Source organism: Nicotiana tomentosiformis, chromosome 10 (genome assembly GCF_000390325.3).
Source record: "Nicotiana tomentosiformis chromosome 10, ASM39032v3, whole genome shotgun sequence".
In the NCBI taxonomy this organism is placed as follows: Eukaryota; Viridiplantae; Streptophyta; class Magnoliopsida; order Solanales; family Solanaceae; genus Nicotiana; species Nicotiana tomentosiformis.
Genome location: NC_090821.1, coordinates 74,137,526 through 74,158,101, shown reverse-complemented (window position 1 = coordinate 74,158,101; position 20,576 = coordinate 74,137,526). Strand labels below are relative to the sequence as shown.

The window sequence follows — 20,576 nt, the reverse complement described above, 5'->3', positions numbered from 1 at the left end:
ATTTTAAGTTTTAATCTGGTAATACATAAAAAACTTGATATGCGTATAATGGAAATCATTGAAGGATTTAAATTGTTATGAAGCATATTAAGATTTTCAAGAAATTTATTAAATAAAGCTTCAAAAATCCTTATACGAATTGAAACAATGAGGGCGCATTCGGTATAATCGCATGAGTGAGTACCTGCTGAAGGAATGATACAAGAATGATTCAATTTGTCCTTATAAAAAGATCTAAATTTGTTATAATCGTCATGTATGTTGATGATTTAAATATCATTGGAACTTTTGGGAGCTTCCTAAAGCAGTAGACTGTTTAAAAAAATAATTTGAAATGAAAGATCTTGGAAAGATAAAATTTTGTCTTGGTCTACAAATTGAGTATATGAAAGATGAAATTTTTGTCCATCAATCAGCATACACTGAAAATATTTTAAAATGATTCTATATGGATATATAAAGCACATCCATTGAGTACTCCGATGGTTATGAGATCACTCGATACAAATACAGATTCATTCCGACCTCATAAAAATATTGAAGAGTTTCTTGGTCCTTAAGTCATATCTTAGTGCAATTGGAGCATTAATGTATCTTGCTAACACTACAAGGCCTGACATAACTTTTCCAGTTAATGTCTTAGCAAGACATAGCTCTGCTCCTACAAGGAGACATTGAAATGGAATCAAACACATATTGCGGTATCTAAAAGGGACTGCAGATATGGGTTTATTTTATGGCTATGTGTTTACATGTGGAGGCACTGCCATATCTTGGCGATCGACTAACAAATCAATCGTGGCTACTTCATCTAATCATGCTAAGATAATTTCTATTCATGAAGCAAGTCGAGAATGTATATGGTTGAGGCCTATAATACATCTTATTCGATACAAATGTGGTTTGAAGTGTGACAAACTACCCATAATTTTGTATGAAGACAATACAACGTGCATAGCTCAATTGAAGGGAGGATTCATAAAAGGAGATAGAACAAAGCACATTTCACCAAAGTTATTTTTCACACATGATCTTCAAAAGAATGGTGATATCAGTGTGCAACAGATCCATTCAAGTGATAATATGGCTGATTTGTTTACCAAATCTCTACCGACGTCAACCTTCAAGAAATTAGTGTACAAGATTGGGATGCGAAGGCTCAAGGATATAAATTGATGCTCTCATCGGGGGGAATTAATACGCGGTGTACCATTTTTCCCTTACAAGGTTTTGTCTCACTGGATTTTTCTTGCAAAGTTTTTAATAGGGTAACCAAAAAGCATATTTTTAAACATGTATACTTTTTTTCCTTCACTAGGATTTTTTTTCCCATAGGATTTTTTTCTAATAAGGTTTTAACGAGGCACATTATCTATGGACATCCAAGGGGGAGTGTTATAAGAAAATTAAATTATGGTGGATGTCTACTCTTCTCTATTATCTCTATAACTCCTAATACTCTAATAATTATAGAGTTATGATTGTAACTCCATAACCTCCTACATGATCTTCCTCTCAAATGCTTAATGACATGTTCAATGACATATTTTACAATAGTGATTCTTCACTTTTCATGCCTATATAAATGCCTTGTAATAGATAGAAAAATACACATAATTGAAGAAGAAAATCTCTTCCTTCTCTCTATCTCTATTTCTTGTTTATGTTTTACTAAATTGCTTTTATTTCATAACGACATTTCTTGTTCATGTTTTACTAAATTGCTTTTATTTTATAACAAAAATTCATAAAAAGAAGGATGAAATTTTGATTGAAATACATTCTCCATTTCCATTCATGTCTTAATTTACTTTTCTGCCTGTTTTTAAAAAGAATTGTTTGCCCTAAAAACGGATAACAATTAAATTTGTACGTGTTTTAAAGGATATGTGGTTTATTTAAACACAAATGACCAAAGAACGGTAAATAATTGAATTGAAATGATAATGCGATCAAACCAATGTGGCGAAGTAATTAAGCCCTATGTTAGACTTATATGCTAAAGGTTGGTTCCAATTGAGCCCTTGAGATAGAGCTCGGATTCAACTAAATGAGTGAATAACTGAAGAACACTTAAACAATTACTGAAAGCCAAAGTAAATTTTATTGCCTTGATATGTGTGTCAATAACAGTCTCAAAGAATAAGGGGTCTTCCTCAGTTTCTCTTTATATAGTAGCGGAGTATTTACCCTAATATAAGTCTAAACAAGGTAAAAATATTTCCCTTCCTTTTCTCCCACGAAAACATGATCTGCAATTAGTACCGAGCGTAATACGCGCTGCAATATCTGGCTGATGGCGGATATTTTGGCTCTCCGTTTGTCTTCTTTAATTATCTTTCCTTTACCCTCGATTCTTCATCTCATTCGAGCTTGATTCTTTCCGGGTTCAGCCATGCTCGAGACTCATTATACCATTTGTTTGTCCCTGGTTCCGATCTATGGGTACATTTCGGTCTCACTCAAGCCAGTAATGAGTAACGTCGTTCCTTGCTTCACAAGGAAAAATCGGGGGTAACTCTATCCCCGATTTTACCTGTATACAAGAATAACATTTTTCTATGTTTAGTAAATTTTTAATTCCAATTATTTCATTACACGTAATGATACTCCTAGAAATGTTCAAGACCACAATTTTTTTTTCATGTTCAATATACAAGATTAAAGTATAATATTTTGGTATGTTATATAAACTTTTTGCTTTGAATCATAAAATTCAAAAAAATTATTTACTTTCTTCAATTTTCTGTCCAATTAAACTAGAACACATAGAGTGAAAATAGATGGAGAAAAAATTACTTTCACGCCTTGAATAGTGACATTGGCATATAAAATGTGAAAGGGAGTACAACAACAACAATAACATATCAGTGTAGTGTCACAAGTGGAGGTCTGGAGCGAGTAGTGAATATGCATTCTTGCCCCTACCTTTATGCAGGTAGAAATCTATTTTCGATAGATTCTCGGCTCAAAACTAGCACTCATAATCACAACAGTATAGAGTAAGACATGTATTAGTGTAGAAGTCATAGAAAAGAAGCAGTAGTAACAACAATATAATAGTAAAATTGAATCATAAACAATACTACGTAGTAATAGAAATTTAAGAATATGACGATACGAGAATGACACTATCATTATTGGTATGAGAGGAAAGACGCTTGATTGCCTACTAACCTTCTGCGTTAATTCTCGATGTGAAACAGAATAATATTGTGCGCTTTGTCAAAATTAAGGACAATTGAGAGTTGATCTACAACGACAATGATGTTGTGACCTAGAGCTCATGCATGGAAGAATTTCTAGAAGCAAATGATAACAATGAGGAAGAAGAAGTTTTTTCATTAGCTTGAATGAGTACAAGAGAGTTGCCTTTACAGCCTCATACACAAGTGACTATCACATGACTCTAACCACCACTAACAATGTTTAACTAACTCTTATAACAGTTCTACATTAGTTGGCTTATTACACACTAACACAGCCAGTTATTTAGCTAACTATTTCAATACTCCCCCTCAAGCTGGAGGGTGGAATACATCGAGCACTCCAAGCTTGGATAAAAGCAGTTGGTGCTGAGCAGTCCCCAGAGCCTATGTCAGAAGGTTTGCCAATTGAGCTTTGGTATTGATATGCTCAGGCAATATTAGACTATCTTTAGTGGTGCCTCGAACAAAATAGCAGTCTATCTCTATATGCTTTATTCTTTCATGATAGATGTGATTGGATGCAATTTGGATAGCTACCTTGCTATCACAAAATAATCTCACAGGCTTAGTGACAAATACATTTAGCTCTTCTAGCAGTCCAGTTAACCAAATCACCTCTGAAACTGCAGCTGCCATACTTCTATATTCTGTGTTGCTTTTTTTTTATTTCCATGATATAAGAGAATTCCCCAGATTCACAATGTACCCAGTCACCGACCTTCTGGTATTTGGGCAGGCTGCCCAATTATTATCACAGTACACAGTTAACTGTGTGCATGGACTATTTTTCAGCAGAATATCCTGACTAGGTGACCCTTTGAAGTACCTTACCAATCTGAGTGTTGCTTCCCAATGTGAGACCTTGGGTTGCTGCATGAATTGGCTAAGCACTTGTACAACAAAGCTGATATCTGGTCTGGTGATAGTGAGATAGATCAATCTCCCAATGAGCTTTTGATATGAGGTAATGTCTGTAAAAATAGGATTTGTGATCCCTCCTACATATGCATCATAGTCTATTGTGGTGAACTTAGCATTTACTTCCAAATGTGTATTCACTGGTTTGGCTCCACTTAAACCAACATCAGAGATTAGCTCAAGGGTATATTTTCTTTGGTTAAGTAATATCCCCTTCTGAGATCTCAGAACTTCAATCCCCAAGAAATATTTGAGCTCACCTAGATATTTTACCTTGAAGTTCTTATGTAGTATTTGTTTTGCTTGATCAACTAATCTTCCATTATTCCCAGTAATAAGAAAATCATCCACATATACTAGAATGATAGTTATTTCCTCACCTTATTTTATGGTAAATAAGGAATGATCATAGGGACTCTGAATGTAGTTAGTTGCTTGAAGAGCATCAGTCAGCTTTATGTTCCGTTGCATGGATGCCTGCTTCAAACCATATAATGATTTGAGAAGCTTACACACCTTATACTCCCCTTGGCTTTGGAGCCCTTCAGGCAAAGCCATGTAGACTTATTCTAATAAATCTCCTTGTGGGAAGGCATTATTGACATCCATTTGGTATGTAGGCCAATTGTGTGAGGCTGCAACACTAATCATTGTCCTACAGTGACCATCTTGGTAACTGGAGAAAAGGTTTCATGGTAATCCAATCTCTCTTGCTGAGTGTAGCCTTTAGCTACAAGCCTTGCTTTGTACTTGTCTGCTTCTCCATTTGGCTTATACTTAATCTTATACACCCATTTTGACCCAATTGCTTGCTTCCCTTTAGATAGGTCTACTAGCTCCCAAATCTGATTTTGTTCTAATGCACTAATTTCTTGTTGCATATCTTCAATCCATTTCTGGTCTTTGGATGCTTTGTTGAAGGTTTTTGGTTCTGTATGAGCTGAGAATAGGCTGAGATATTCTTGATAGGCTACAGACAAGTGAACATACCCCACATAATTGGCAATTGAGTATGAACATATAGTAGGTTTTGATGTAGTAGTGACATAATCCTTGAGCCAAATAGGTCGCTTGGTTACTCTCTTTCCTCTATCACAATCAGGTATTTGTTCACCAATACTGACTTCTTCAACTGGTTTTGTAGCCTGTATAGGTTCTATAGGATCTGCAAATGTATTAGATTGTGAAGAGGTGGCATTGTCTTCTGTGTTTGTAATGTCTAATGTTTGTATCTCATCAGTATTGGAAACTGGTTATGCTGCTTCCTCCAATCATGCAGAGTTATGTACTTGTTGAACTAGGAGAGGTTGATCCTCATACACATTATAATCTTGTGTATGTTTGACATTTCTTGTCATGTCTGTAAGAGGCATGAACAACACCTATTCTTCCTTTTCAATTGGCATTGACCTAAAGGGGAAAATCTCTTCTCTGAAGCTAACATCTCTGCTAACAAAGAAAGTTTCTGAGTATAGATCAAACAGTATGTATCCTTTCTGAGTCTCAGAGTACCCCATCGGTACTGCCTTTCTAGCTCTTGGAGCTAACTTGTCACCCCTAGGTAGATTGCTTGCATAACACAAACAACCAAATACTCTAAGATGGTCTAGTTTAGGCTCCTTACCATGAAGCAGTTTATAGGTTGACTTCCCATCCAACACTGCAATAGGTAACTTATTGATCAAGTAGATTGTAGTATTTACACATTCTCCCCAGAATCTGACAGAGATGGAACTGTGAATCTTCAGGGCTCTTGCAACTTTCTATATATGCATATGCTTCCTTTCTAATGTAAATATCTAATTTTTGCTCTTTTCATTTCTCCTACATTACATTATTTTTAGGTTTATTGTATGTGTTTATAGAATTTAGCATTAGATTATTAATTAATTTATTAAGGGGTTTAAAGATTTGGATTAATGCCATTTTCAGTTGAGTTATGCACAAATTAGGCCCAATTTTTTTTAGCCCAATTCGGTCGATCCAGTCCAATTTTTGGCTTGCCAAGACCCGGATCAAAACGACGTAGTTTCATAATAAAACTACATCGTTTTGTTTAATGAATCAAAGATCCTATCTCATCCATCCATGACCCTCTTGATCCAATGGCCACCATTCAATCTCCCTTCTAATATTTAATACCCCAATTTTTAGATTTTGGCCCCCATTTTTTCCCTACCTTCTTCTCTCCTCTTTCTCTCTTCGCTCTCTCTCACCCTCTCTCTGCGCCGCTACCCTGCTCCGCCACCGAAAATAGCTCACCGGCGGCGGCCCGCCTCCAATCCATCCCAAAATCGAACTATACAATCACCTCAACCCCCTCTTTCCAAATCTCCAATCCAAATCCCTCAAAACCAGCTCAAATTCCATAATTTTTAGATCTAGGAAACCCTATCTGCCGCCTATTTTTCCAAAATCAAAGAAACTTCGGCCACTACCACCCTACAACACATACATGAATGGATAGAGTTCCGCGAGACCTATCTTTTCCTACCCATTTCACCCCTAAAACCCACACCACCGTCGGCCAGCCACCCCCCGCTGCCGCGACCATTCCAAGGTCACCACTGCCTCATTTTTTTTTTAGACCACTCGACCCAAAGACTCATGTTCCCTTCTAGTATGATGCCAAAACTTACTTGTTTTAGGCGTTTGCTAAAAGGAAACTTGTGTTTCGGGGTCGGACAGTCGCCTATTGGCATGTCCGGCGTCTTCTCGTGGCTCGAACAGTTTCAAGCATGCTCATTAGGTATAATCGTCATCTTTTTAATTAATTTCTGATTTATTTTTTATAATTATTAGTAGGTTAGTTTCTGATTTTTTATTTTTCTGTTTTGGTTGTTTGTTGTTAATTAGAGTTTCAAGTTAGTTTAGTTGTTTGTTAGACTATTATTGATTAAAAGTAATCTTTAGGGTATTAGTTAAATCGTTTACTTAGTTAATTAATTGTTTAGTTGTTGAAATCGTCGTCCGATTGTTAACGATGCTCGTTCTGTTTTGAGCATTAGTTTGTGAATTCAGTTGTTTGTTCTATATTTAGTTTGCACAAATCAGTTTGAGTTTTAGTTCCATTTGAATTATGGTTTATGTTTTGTTCTTAGTTGTTTTGAGCTTGATTTGGTTCAAAATCAATAGGATGGTATTGATGTTGTTAAAATCTAAAGTTTAGATGGGTTTTTATCATAAAATAGGGTACTAGTACCTTCTTTCTACTAATAGGGTGGCTGAAATGATATTTTTCTCCTTGCTTCTGATATAGCAGATTTTCAGGCTGTCTTTTTACCTTTTGGACAGATTTTTGGTGAACCCAAATCTGTCCCAAAAAGTGACTTTATTTACCTATTTAAGGGGATGCTATTTTCTCAGTTCAGAACACTCGATCTTACATTGAGAGAACATCTTATTACATTAAAAAAAGAACACAAAAATAATAGAGAGTTTAAGAGCTTTTTTAAGTGAGTATCTGGGAGAAAAGAATACTTAAAAAAAAAATACAAAGGTCTTTGACGGAAAAGAACACTCGATCTTACATCGAAAGTCTGTTTGAGTTTCTGGATCGAATCGGTTTCTTTTGTTAGATACTGCTACTGCTGCATAAAGTGTGTTGTTGTTTTGCTCGTGAGTTTATTCTGCTCCTAGTAGGTATTCCTTTTACCTTTTAGTGTAGCTATGGTTGTTACAAGCAATAAAATATAGTCTTGGGATGCTTATGATCATTTAGTGCTTTATGAGTGTGAGTTCATGCCTATAAAAGAAATATGAATAGCTTATTCCATGTATCGATATTTAAAGCTGTAAAATTCAGCTTTTGATGACTATGCTATTAGCTTCCCTTGAATCCTTTTAATTGTGTGCTTGTGTATAATTGTGATCTAGTTTGGATGTATTTATGTTTGGTATAAATGGTGATTTAAGATCTGGAACTTATGGAAATACATCAAGAATTAAAACAAGAAGTGAAGTCTTGTAGCATGACTTTTTCTTTTCCTGTTAGTTTATTAAAGTCAAAGCTATGTGGTGGATTAATTGTCTTAATATGGTTTGCGACTTGCTAATGTTATATTTTTCTAGTTAAGTTCTTTTTTGACAAGTGATATTATTCAAGAGATATCTTTGTAGAGTCCATTGAATTAATGTCAATAATAATGTGAACAATGGAAAAGTTTTAGTAATATTTTATCGACTGTTTGGCCTCACATACATTAGTGCAATGTTTGAATATTTATCTTAAGTTAATAGCGTATAATTGATAGGTTTGGGGCTAAGAAATAAGATTGGAATGTGGGTGAATAAGTTATTGGGCTATGCAGCCACATATTGAATAAATGGGCCCAAGTAAATATTTTTTGCTAGGCCCACTTCGTGTTAAGCATGCCAGCAGGTCCAATATTTAAGTAGTTTCAGCTGGCCCATTTTCTTTCTTCTTAAAAAATAATAATGATGATTAAAAACAGTTGACCATTCTTTGTAAAAATTTTCTGCTGGGCCCTTCTCATGATAAACCGACAAAGGAGCCCAATACCATTAAAGTTTTAGGAGCTGGCCATATTTATCCATAAGCAAGAGATGGCCCTAGTCTTTAATTGTTGGTTTCTCAAACCAACTCCAATCACAACCCGATTTCGCACCATAATTAAAATAATTTAATAATTAATCACCTTAATAATTAATTTAAATGCTAGGTATTTAGTAGGCACGCTTTAACTTCACGGAATCACTCGCGTAGCGTGATGTTGAACATTCAATAAATTAATTCAATAATCTCATACCATAATCGGGGAATGCCTTGCAACTTCTCCCCGGTCAACATATTTTCTTACCCGAACGTTGTTTTTCCGGACCGATAAAAATAGAGTCAAACCTTTCTTTGACTAGAGATTCAAATAAATGGTGACTTGGAACACCGAAAAATCAATTCCAAGTGGCGACTCTGTAAATAAAATAATCCCTCTTGAAATTTATCAATTTAATTGAAAAAACTCTTTAACTCACAATACACAACACACATATTTCTTTGGGGGGAGGGGTATAAAAGGGGTGTGACATCTAGTATTCCATCCTGCTGTGGTGTGTAGGCACAACTGCTTTGGTGAATTATACCAAGAGAAGAAAATAATTCACTACATTGAAAGTTGAAAAATTCTATTCCATTGTCTGATCTTATTGTTTTCACAGTGACATCAAATTGATTTCTTATCATTGCCAGAATATTGTTTAGTACAATTGAGACCTCACACTTTGATTGAATCAGACAGATCCAAGTGTATCTACTGTAATCATCAACTATGGTTACAAAATACCGCTTTATATCAAATGTAAGCTTTCTATATGGCCCCAAACATCAATATGTATTAGCTGAAAGATACTACTAGACTTACTTCTACTATTCGGAAAGCTTACCCTGACTTGTTTTGCCATTGGACATACTGAACAATGTTCATGTACTATGCCAATGGCTTTATTCTTTAGACTAGGTATGTGTTGCATCGCAACTGCTGATGGATGACCTAGTCTTAAGTGCCATAGTTCTGCTCCATTTTCATCATTCCTTGTTATTGTTGCACCTACAGTAGGCTTCCACCCTCTTTGTAGAATATAAAGGCCATTGTTATCTCTACCAATCCACATCACCTTGACATTGTTAAAGTCCCTGAAACACACAGAATTTAGGGAAAAAAGTGACTGAACATAGTAACTCCTTGGTTAACTTCGAGACTGAAAGCAGATTGAACTTGAAGTCTGATACATGTAACACATTTGTGATTTTTTGACTTCCTAAGATTATTGTACTGCCTGCACTTGTTATGGATGATTTATTTCCTGTTGGTACTTGTACTATACTATCATGTTGTTTTTCTAAACTCCTTAACTTTTCTAATAACTCTTTACAGGGTGTAATGTGATATGAAGCTCCAGAATCAATTATCTACTCACAAGCATATGTAGTAGATAGCAATGAATCAGTACCTGCTACCATATTTGTATTGCAATCAGTTGGTGGTGTCTTGTTCAACAAATCCATCAACTATGAATATTCTTCCCCAGTGAAGAAATGTCCTTGCATATGACCTTCTGCAGCTGCATTATTGACATAAGGTCTGAAACCTCCACCAGCTTGTGCTCCCACATTCGATTGTCCTGTGTTTCCACGAAACTGTCCTGCTTTCTTCTTGATTTTTAAATCTCGAGGGTATCCTACAATCTTGTAACAATTCTCCTTTAAGTGACTTTGTAACCACAATGTTAATACACCAATCTTGTAGCCTTCTGCTTAAAGCTTGTGTCCTCCCTGCAAGCATAGTTAGTGGATCCCTATGAGTGTCTACTACACCTAGTGATCTCTGGCTTTCTTCCTGAGTAATTTTAATATTATAACGAGTCGGCCCGTCGTTTTGAGTATTACAACCTCATTTTTCTAATTTCTACTTCTTTATGTGTTGTTTAGCTGTATTATGTTGTATCTGGTTGGTTGGCTCGGGTCCAGAGTGGTATCGGAGTGGAATGAGATACTTAGTCTCTAAAGTAGAGGCTTAAGTTAGAAAAGTCAACAGGATATTGACATATGTGTAAACGATCTCGCAATTTAATTCTGCCGATTCCATTAGCTTCGTTAGGTGATTTTGGACTTAGGAGTGTGTCCGCAATGTGATTTGGAGGTCCGTAGTAGAATTAGGCTTGAATTGACGAAAGTTAGAAATTTAGCGATTTTGGTCGGCAGTAAAAAAATTTGATATCAGGGTCGGAATGGAATTTCGGAAGTTGGAATAGGTTCGTAGTGTCATTTGTGATGTGTGTGCAAAATTTGAGGTCATTCGGACGTGGTTTGGTTGGTTTCGGCATCGGTTATCGAATTTGGAAGTTTAGAAGTTCTTAGACTTGAATCTGAGGGTAATTTGGTGATTTGATGTTGTTTGATGTGATTCGAGAGCTCGATTGAGTTTGCATAGTATTTTAGGACTTGATGGTACCTTTGGATGAGGTTCTGGAGGTCTTAGATGTGTTTCGGGGTGAGTTTTGAGCGAGTCTGGGCATTTTTGGAACTCAGGTATGGTTCTGGTGCTTTGAATTTCGCGGACCTCCGCAGAAATTTGCAGACCACATAATTTTACCGTGGCCTCACTCCTGGGAAAGTTCTGCAGATCCGTTGGTCCGACTTCAGAAGCTTATATCATTTGATCTATAAGGAATTGTGAGATGATTCAAAAACGAAAGTTGTATCCCTTCGTGTCAAGTTTCCAGAAAGGTAAAGAAGTCATCATTTGGACATCTGTAGAGAAAGGTATTGTCAAATTACTAAAGCCTGGTAGTACAGCCACCAAAAGGTGAGACCACACTAGTTTTTCGCGACCATAGAACCTGGGAGGCGCGGCCGCGCTCAACATTTCGCGGACCGCGAAGTGGGAGATCAGAGGTACACTATATAAATGGGGTTTAGGGTATTATTTCACATTTTGGACCTAGAGAGCTCGGTTTGTAGGGAGTTTTCGTGGGTTTTTCAAGAAATTCATCGGGGTAAGTGATTCTAACTTAAATTTGGTTAATATACATGAATATATCAATGATTTTATCATCTGATTAGTACTTTAAGGTGAAAATTTGGGGAAAATTGTAGAAACTTCATAAAATGAAGTTTTGGGATTTGAATATCGATTCGAAGTCGGATTTGAGTGAAACTAGTATGGTTGGACTCGTGAGTGAATGGGTGTTCGTAATTTATGACTTTTACCAGATTTTGAGTCGTGGTCCCAGGGGCCGGGTTTGAGCCAATTTCGGGTTTTTGGTCTAAATTGTTTTAGTTTTTCTTGTGAAATTTATTCCATTAGCATATATTGATGGTATTGTACTGATTGCGATTCTGAGCATTAGGAGTTCGAGTCGAGAGGTAAGAGCATCGCGGGGTAGAGATTTGACCGGTTTGAGGTAAGTAACGATTGTAAATCTAGTCCCGAGGGTATGAAACCCCAAATTTTGTATCATTTACTATTTTGAGGTGACGCACATGCTAGGGGACGGGCGTGTGGGCATGCACTGTTAAGGATTGTGACTTTGTCCATCCCGTGGCAACTGTAAAATTGCATATTTTGTTGAAACTATATGATACTTATATGTTTTAGAAAGAGTTTTTGTAAATTGGGTGGAATGTTATGTTTGGGCCTTGTGCCAGTGCTGTTTGGACCCTTAAGGGGCTTTTCTTACTATTCTCTCACTGTTTTCGATTAAAAATCTATACTCAGTCATGGTTATACATGTTTACTGCATAACTCAGTTTTCATTACTCTGTTTTGATGCATATAAAGGTTGTTTTGGGCTGAATACCCTGTTTTACTAAGAGCCCGAGTAGCTTGAGAGGTTTATGACTGAGTGATGCCGATGTCCTGATAGTGAAGATATTTTTGGAATCGGGATGTACGCTACAGTAGGCTATGTTAGCTTTATATATATTATTACTATTATAATGATCGGGGTTGTCCGCCTGCAGCAGGACTTATTGGCTTATTATGGCACGTGAGTTGTCTGTGCAGATTCTGATATGATATTATTGCACGTGAGTTGTCCCGTGCAGATTATAGCACTTGGGCTGTATGAGCCCCTCCGGAGTCTGTACATACCCCCAGTGAGCGCAGGTACCTACTGAGTGTGAATGCCGAGTGTTAAGTGAGGTATGGCCGAGTGGCATGATTGATTGTGAGGTATGCCAGAGTGGCATGAGTGATTGTGAGGTATGCCCGAGAGGCATAAGTGACTGTGAGGCTTTCCTGAGGGGTTGTATATGAGTGATGTTTTGCCCGAGGGGCTATTTATGATTTCATCATTTTTGCTCACCTTTGCATTGAGCCTCTGTTTGAAAACTATTGAAAAATATCTTTAAATAATTTTACTGAAACTGGGTTTAAATGAGATGATTTGATTCAAATATTGATTTTTTTGCATGTTATATTTTACTAAGATTTCATGATATGAACTTTATATGCTTTATTGATCGTCACTACTGCTCAGTCTTTATTTATTGTTGTTACTTATTGAGTTGGCATACTCACGTTAATCCATGCACTTTTTGTGCAGATCCAGGTGTAGCTGAACACGATAGCGGTTGTTGACTATTCCGATTGCATATTTTCTCGGAGATAGTAAGGTGGCTGCCTGGCGATCGCAGCCCTACTCTTCTCCCTCTTATCTTCCTTTAGTTGTATTTAGCTATTTTCCAAACTATGTTAGTCTTGATATAGTCTTGACTAGTGACACCCCGATGTCGGGTTTTTCTTATTCCGCACTTTTATTTTGATTTGAACTCCTTTACGAAGGGTTTTACGCTAAATAGCCTTGAAAGCATCCTTGAAATAAAAATATCGGTTTGTTTTGGAATGAGTCGACTTGCCTAGTTCCACGATAGGCGCTATCACGACAGGTTAAGTTTTTGGGTCGTGGCATATTGGTATCAAAGCTTTAGGTTACATAGGTCTTATGAGTCATGAGCAGGTTTAATAGAGTCTTGCGGATAGGTACAGAGACATATGTACTTATCTTCGAGAGGCTGCCGAACCCTTAGGAAAATTTCATTTTCTTGTATTCTATCGTGCGGAATTGATTCACCTTGGAACATAACTCCTTGAATTCCTTCCACGCATTCGTATGCGCACATGAGCGCTCGGTATCAGTTGTACATCGCCAGCTTGTGATTCTACGAATGATGTTTGAGATGTGTTATGTGTTTTGGTGATGGGCAAGCATGGAGGACTTGAGGCCATGTTTAGATCACAACTTTGGCTTGGTAGCTTCAGTTGTAACCTGTACATTTGGACTAATATGTCTGGTAATGCCCCTACGAGTGAAATTTGTGGCTCGATAAAAGGTGGAATGGCTTTGTGATAAGTATGATGTAAGTGCGGGATGTGTTAAGACGATTTGAATATGACGAAAAGTGTTTCCTTGAAATGTAAAGGAAAACCATTAGGCGCTTGATTTTCGTTTTGATGTGACGTACGGTCTCAAGTGTGAATATTTTGAAGAATCTTTCACGTTGTTAAATTTTGGGACAAATTAAATTCTCATATCTTGTCAATGAGTTTGGACTTAAGAAGAGTAAGTGATTGGGTAGTAATTGTGATTGCGAATGGCATTTCTAATGTTGATGGCTCGAGGAAGATGATCTTCGAAGAGGCTTAGAGTCGGTAACAATTTATTGGTTCATGTGCTATAAAGATGCATTTTGATTTGATACAACAGTTGGGCATCAAATTATGAGGGAAGACATGACGGGAAGTGTTTCGTGGTGGTTGAAGTACTAGCAGGTCAAGTAGGAGAAGTAGAGGCTGGGAAGTTGCTTAAAGGATATGGTTTAACCGAAGTAAGAGTGGCAGATTAGCATATGGATTTTTTGGTAGGGTAGTCGCGCGCCTTGAGAAAGTGTAGAACGGTTTGAAATCGTGATAGAATGTGATTTGGCCTAAAGACTTTATTTGGAGTGATGGTTACTGTACGAAAAAAAAAAGAATATGATAAAAAGGAGTTTGTTTGAAATGAACAGGGATGTGAAGATCTGATTATCATTTCATATGACTTGAGTTTAGAAGGTATTGTTGAACTTTTAGTTGATGTCAACAGGGAAAGTGCAGACTATACAAATGGTGGGCGAGCATGAGCTCAGGAGAATTTACGGATTACGTAGTCGTTGCACCCAATGCGACGTCGTTGGGAGATGTCGGTAAGGAATTCCACATGTGGGTTATCTCTTGTGAGTAGTTAGCGGTGGCATGATGTTGATGAAGCTTCTGCGAGGAATATTACTTGCTACTCGGTAAGAGGTTGAGTGTCTGACTGTTGCTGCTGATTCAGAATGTTAATGAAAATCTTAACAAAAGACTTCGAGAAGTCTGGCGGGTTAACAGTGCGAGATCATGGTAATTGAGAAGGAGAAATCCCTACAGGTTCTAAATTTATATAATTGAAGCTTAAAGCTAAGTGGGGGAGCCTGCTATTGACAATTCGATTTCATGGTTATGTGTTAAAATTTTAGTTGGTCGGAAACATACTTGTGGATCATTTATGACTTGCAGAGATGGAGATCGAGGATGACTCGACTAAGGAAATTCCTGAATACGGGTTATATGGCACTTTATATAAATACGGAAATTATGGAATGCTTAAATTGTTATTCTAGAGAAGTGAGTGCGCACGAAGTATGAATTTAACTGGTGGTGTTAAGGCATGGTTACTTCTTTTGGGGTTGTTGTGCTAATGGGGCGTGTGCCTTTTGGCCCGTTTGGGTGGTGCAATTTAGATTTGAACAAAGTGGGTGACTCCCGAGAAAATTCTAATGGGTTTGAGAGTTATATATAGCAATTGAGAATTTTAGGCGGATTTGTTTAGGGCTAAAATTTGAGATTTAAGTTGGATGGTGTCGAGACTAGTGGAATTTTTGTATATCATTATGGATTTTATATTTCGGTATCAGGAAGGTAAATAAAATGGTCTTAGACTCAAATAAGGTATTTTTAGAGTGGGGATTTTGGTTGTGGTATTTATAGGGGTAATTATGATGTGGTGAGACTTTATAGAAATTTTGGTGGCAATATTCTTAGGTTTAGTGACCTGCATGGCTTGGTCGAGTTAGAGGAATTCAGTTCTGATAGCTTGGTTATGTGCAAATGGATTTCAAAGTGTTCTTAATGGTTCTACCATGGGTTGAACCGAATATATCCTACCAGTGTAGGGAACGTGTTGTGTATTATGAATTCCTCTTGGAAGGAAGCAAGAAGAAGGTTACTGAATGATCGAATATGTAATTTGTTGGTTACCCAAAGTTGATAATGAGATTATCGTGCTTGTAACATGATGGCATGATAGATGTGGTATGTGGCGCGAGATTAAGATTTACATGTATAAGGTGGCAGTTCATTCTTGAAAGGAAGATCATGAATTTTGGACAGAATGGTCAATTTCAGATAATTAGATGAATGTTATAACTGCTCGGTAATCCCTGAGAAGGGTGCGCATTTCAAAAGGCACATTGTGTTTTGACTTACGGATATTCATTGGTATTGCAGTACTCACCTCGTTGATAGATTACTGATATTCAAATTATTGCTATGTGGCACGGAAGAATTATGAAATTATTCCTTATGGAAAGATCGTGAATGGAAAATGTGTTAGTCATTCTTGTGATGGAGTTGGATCAGTTACGGGGATTCATGTGTTGGATGAATTTGGAGACTGAGAGTTCTCAGAAGTATATTATTTCGAGTTATGGCCTATTTTAGGTGAGTATTTTATTTTAACTCAGTGGAGGCACTAGTTGCGTTAATTATTTCCGATAGCTACAAGCTATAATTGTGCATATATGTGAGGTTTGAGCCAATGTGCGTGCATCGGGGCAAGTATTCATTCTCGAAAGAATGCTTAGGCTATTATATGCCTAGAGTTGACTGTTAAGCGTAGAGTTATAACGTTTTTTGTGTTCGTACCTTTGTTGAGAACTATCTGGACTACATTTGAGGTTACAAAAGAGGCTAATTCTCCTGGATAAACGGGGTAGTTACTATTTCTACGTTAACTTGCCGATTTGAAGTGTGATAGCAGACTTTGCATATGCTTACGCTATGGCGTGTTATTTATACTAGTCCGGGAGCATGAGAATCTTATTTCTTTATCATATACAAGTGTACTTGTTTCATTGCTCTTATATGATATGCTGGGACTGGACGCATGTGACCATGCCGGGCGATTTATATTATTGGCACGTGAGTTGTCTGTGCCGTGTGTGGGAATTCTATTTCTATGATAATTTATCTGATTTATTAATTTTCTTACTCTACAATTGTGCATATGCGCCTACGGTTATCCTCTTCACGAAATTTGAGGAGTTGGTTATAACATTGTGGTTGTGGTAGTGCTTGTTGAACTTGCAATACAGTTCTCTTCTTTGAGACATCTCCCATATTTGGGTACATAGATTGTGCAGTTGTGGCTTGAGTTATATTGATGTGGCGTGTCTGGGGGACAATTGTGTTTAGCAATATAAGGTCATTGGACCTAGAATGGGTACTATCAGGCTTGATTATGGTATATTCTAGAGGTTAATATTGAAAGTCGACTTAGGAGAGGATTATGGTTATAGTTGGGGTGAGAGAGCTCCATGACTTGTTGATCTGATAAGGGGTCATGAGATTTCCATGTGTTTCTTTCATTATTAACAGTGTACGAAGATGTTGGGATGAGGTTTTGTTCGATATGGGGTTTAATGCTAGTACTTGGTTGGTTTGGAGTAGTTACCGTGATTAGGAATGGTGCTACGAGCGGGCGAGTTGTGTAATATGCTGGGTGATTATATTTGTGATTATAGTTATATCTCGATGTCTTGTTCAGACTCATACATTGTGTAAATGTAAGATTCGTGTCTTGAAAAGAAATTTTGAAGGTTGAGAATTGAATTCTAAGGTTTTTGGGCTAAGGCTACATTAAGGATTTCCAGTTGTATTGTGTCATCAGGCTTATGTGGAATAGGGTGACGTGGGATCACCCCCGGGTACGTGCATGGTAAGATGGGATAGTGATTTGATGGACTGGAAATAACTCCTGGCACATTCGAGGACGAACGTATATTTAAGTGGGGGAGAATGTAACGACTCGGCTGGTCATTTTGAGTATTACAATCTCGTTTCCCCTATTTTCTGCTTCTTTATGTGTTGTTTAGCTGTATTGTATTGTATCAGGTTGGTAGTTCGGGTCCGGAGTGGTTTCAGAGTGGAATGAGATACTTAGTATCTAAAGTAGAAGCTTAAGTTGGAAAAGTCAACCAGATATTGACCTATGTGTAAACAATCTCGGAATTTAATTCTGACGGCTCCATTAGCTTTGTCAGGTGATTTTAGACTCAGGAGTGCGTCCGGAATGTGATTTGGAGGTCCGTAATAGAATTAGGCTTGAATTAGCGAAAGTTGGAAATTTGGCGATTTTGGTCGGCAGTGGAAAATTTGATATCAGGGTCGGAATGGAATTCCGGAAGTTGGAGTAGGTTCGTACTGTCATTTGTGACGTGTGTGCAAAATTTGAGGTCATTCGAACATGATTTTGGTTGGTTTGGGCATCGGTTGTCGAATTTGGAAGTTTAGAAGTTATTTGACTTGAATTCGAGGGTAATTTGGTGATTTGATGTTGTTTTATGTGATTTGAGAGCTCGATTGAGTTTGCATGGTATTTTAGGACTTGATGGTACCTTTGGTTGAGGTTCCGGAGGTCTCGGGTGTGTTTCAGGGTGAGTTTTGAGCGAGTCTGGATATTTTCGGAACTCAAGTATGGTTCTGGTGCTTTGAAGTTGAAGTAGGTTCGTAGTGTCATTTGTGACGTGTGTGCAAAATTTGAGGTCATTCGGACGTGGTTTTGGTTGGTTTCGGCATCGGTTGTCGAATTTGGAAGTTTAGAAGTTATTAGACTTGAATCCGAGGGTAATTTGGTGATTTGATATTGTTTGATGTGATTCGAGAGCTCGATTGAGTTTGCATGATATTTTAGGACTTGATTGTACCTTTGGTTGAGGTTCCGGAGGTCTCGGGTGTATTTCAAGGTGAGTTTTGAGCGAGTCTGGGCATTTTCGGAACTTAGGTATGGTTTTGGTGCTTTGAATTTTGCGGACCTCAGCAGAAATTCGCGGAACGCATAATTTTACCGCGGCCGCACTCCAGGGAAAGTTGTGCAGATCCGCTAGTCCGACTTCGGAAGCTTATATCATTTGATCTACAAGGAATCTTGAGATGATTTAAAAATAAAAGTTGTAGCTCTTCGTGTCTAGTTTCTAGAAAGGTAAAGAAGTTATCATTTGAACATCTGTAGAGGAGGTTATGGCCGAAATACTAAAGCCTGGCAGTGCAGCCACCAAAAAGTGCGGCCGTACTAGTTTTTCGTGACCACAGGACCTGGGAGGCGCGGACGCGCTCAACATTTCGCGGACCGCGGAGTAGGAGATCAGAGGTGCACTATATAAATGGGGTTTAGGGTATTATTTCACATTTTGGACCTAGGAAGCTCGGTTTGTGGTGATTTTTCATGGGGTTTTCAATAAATTCATCGGGGTAAGTGATTCTAACTCGAATTTGGTTAATATACATGAATATATCAATAATTTCATCATCTGATTAGTACTTTGAGGTGAAATTTTTTGGAAAATTGTAGAAACTTCATAAAATAATTTTTTGGGATTTGAATGTCGATTCGAAGTCGGATTTGAGTGAAACAGTTTGGTTGGACTCGTGAGTGAATAGGTGTTCGTAATTTGTGACTTTTACCCGATTTCGAGTCATGGGACCGGGCCCCGGGTTTGAGCCAATTTCGGGTTTTTGGTCTAAATTTCTAGTTTTTCTTGTGGAATTCATTCCATTAGCGTATATTGATAGTATTATACTGATTATGAATAGATTCTGAGCATTTGGAGGCCGAGTCGAGAGGCAAGAGCATCGCGGGTATAGATTTGACCGGTTTGAGGTAAGTAACAATTGTAAATCTAGTCTTGAGGGTATAAAACCCCGGATTTCGTATCATTTACTATTTTGAGGTGACACGCATACTAGGTGACAGGCGTGTGGGCGTGTACTATTAGGGATTGTGACTTGGTCTGTCCCGTGGCAACTGTAAAGTTGCATATTTTGTTGAAACTATATGATACTTATATGTTTTAGAAAGAGTTTCTTTAAATTGGGCAGAATGCCATGTTTGGACCTTGTGCCAGTGCTGTTTGGACCCTTAGGGGCCTTTTCTTACCATTCTCTCACTGTTTTCGATTGAAAATCTATGCTCAGTCATAATTATACATGTTTACTGCATAACTCAGTTTTCATTACTCTGTTTTGATGTATATAAAAGTTATTTTGGGCTGAATACCCTATTTTACGGAGAGCCCGAGTGGCTTGAGAGGTTTATGACTGAGTGAGGCTGAGGGCCTGATAGTAAAGATATTTTTGGGATCGAGCTGCATGCCGAAACACGCCATGTTGACTTTATATATTATTACTATTATATGGATCGGGGTTGCTCGCCTGCGGCAGGCCTTATTGGCTTATTATGGCACGTGAGTTATCCGTGTGGATTCTGATATGATATTATAGTACGTTAGTTATCCGTGCAACACGTTAGTTGTCCGTGCAACACGTTAGTTGTCAGTGCAGATTATAGCGCTTGGGCTGTAGGAACCCCTCCGGAGTCTATACACACCCCCAGTGAGCGTAGGTGCCTACTGAGTGCGAGTGCCGAGTGCTGAGTGACTAGGAGGCATGAGCGATTGTGAGGTATGCCCAAGTGACATGGGTGATTGTGAGGTATGCCCGAGTGGCATGAGTGATTGTGAGGTATGCCCGAGAGGCATGGGTGACTGTGAGGTTTGCCCGATGGGTTGTATATAAGTGATGTTTTTCTCGAGGGTCTGTTTATGATTTCATCATTTTTGCTCACCTTTGCATTGAG

At 37.8% G+C, this 20,576-nt stretch overlaps 1 protein-coding gene across 1 annotated transcript; it reads right to left on the bottom strand.

Annotated features, from left to right (window-relative positions):
* Positions 1 to 3,872: 3,872 nt before the first annotated feature.
* On the bottom strand, positions 3,873 to 4,685 carry LOC108948557 (uncharacterized mitochondrial protein AtMg00810-like). Its single transcript, XM_018777768.1, has 2 exons — positions 4,544 to 4,685; positions 3,873 to 4,483 (listed from the first exon to the last, which is right to left on the bottom strand). The coding sequence occupies exons 1-2, from the start codon at positions 4,683 to 4,685 to the stop codon at positions 3,873 to 3,875; spliced, it is 753 nt and encodes a 250-aa protein (XP_018633284.1).
* Positions 4,686 to 20,576: the final 15,891 nt, after the last annotated feature.

Excerpts from the sequence above, each read along its gene's own strand:
- LOC108948557 (XM_018777768.1), bottom strand. The coding sequence starts at position 4,685 with ATGGCTTTGCCTGAAGGGCTCCAAAGCCAAGGGGAGTATAAGGTGTGT. Across the intron at positions 4,484-4,543 it reads AGCAACTAACTACATTCAGA|TATATGTGGATGATTTTCTT; the intron begins GTCCCTATGATC and ends CTATCATTCTAG.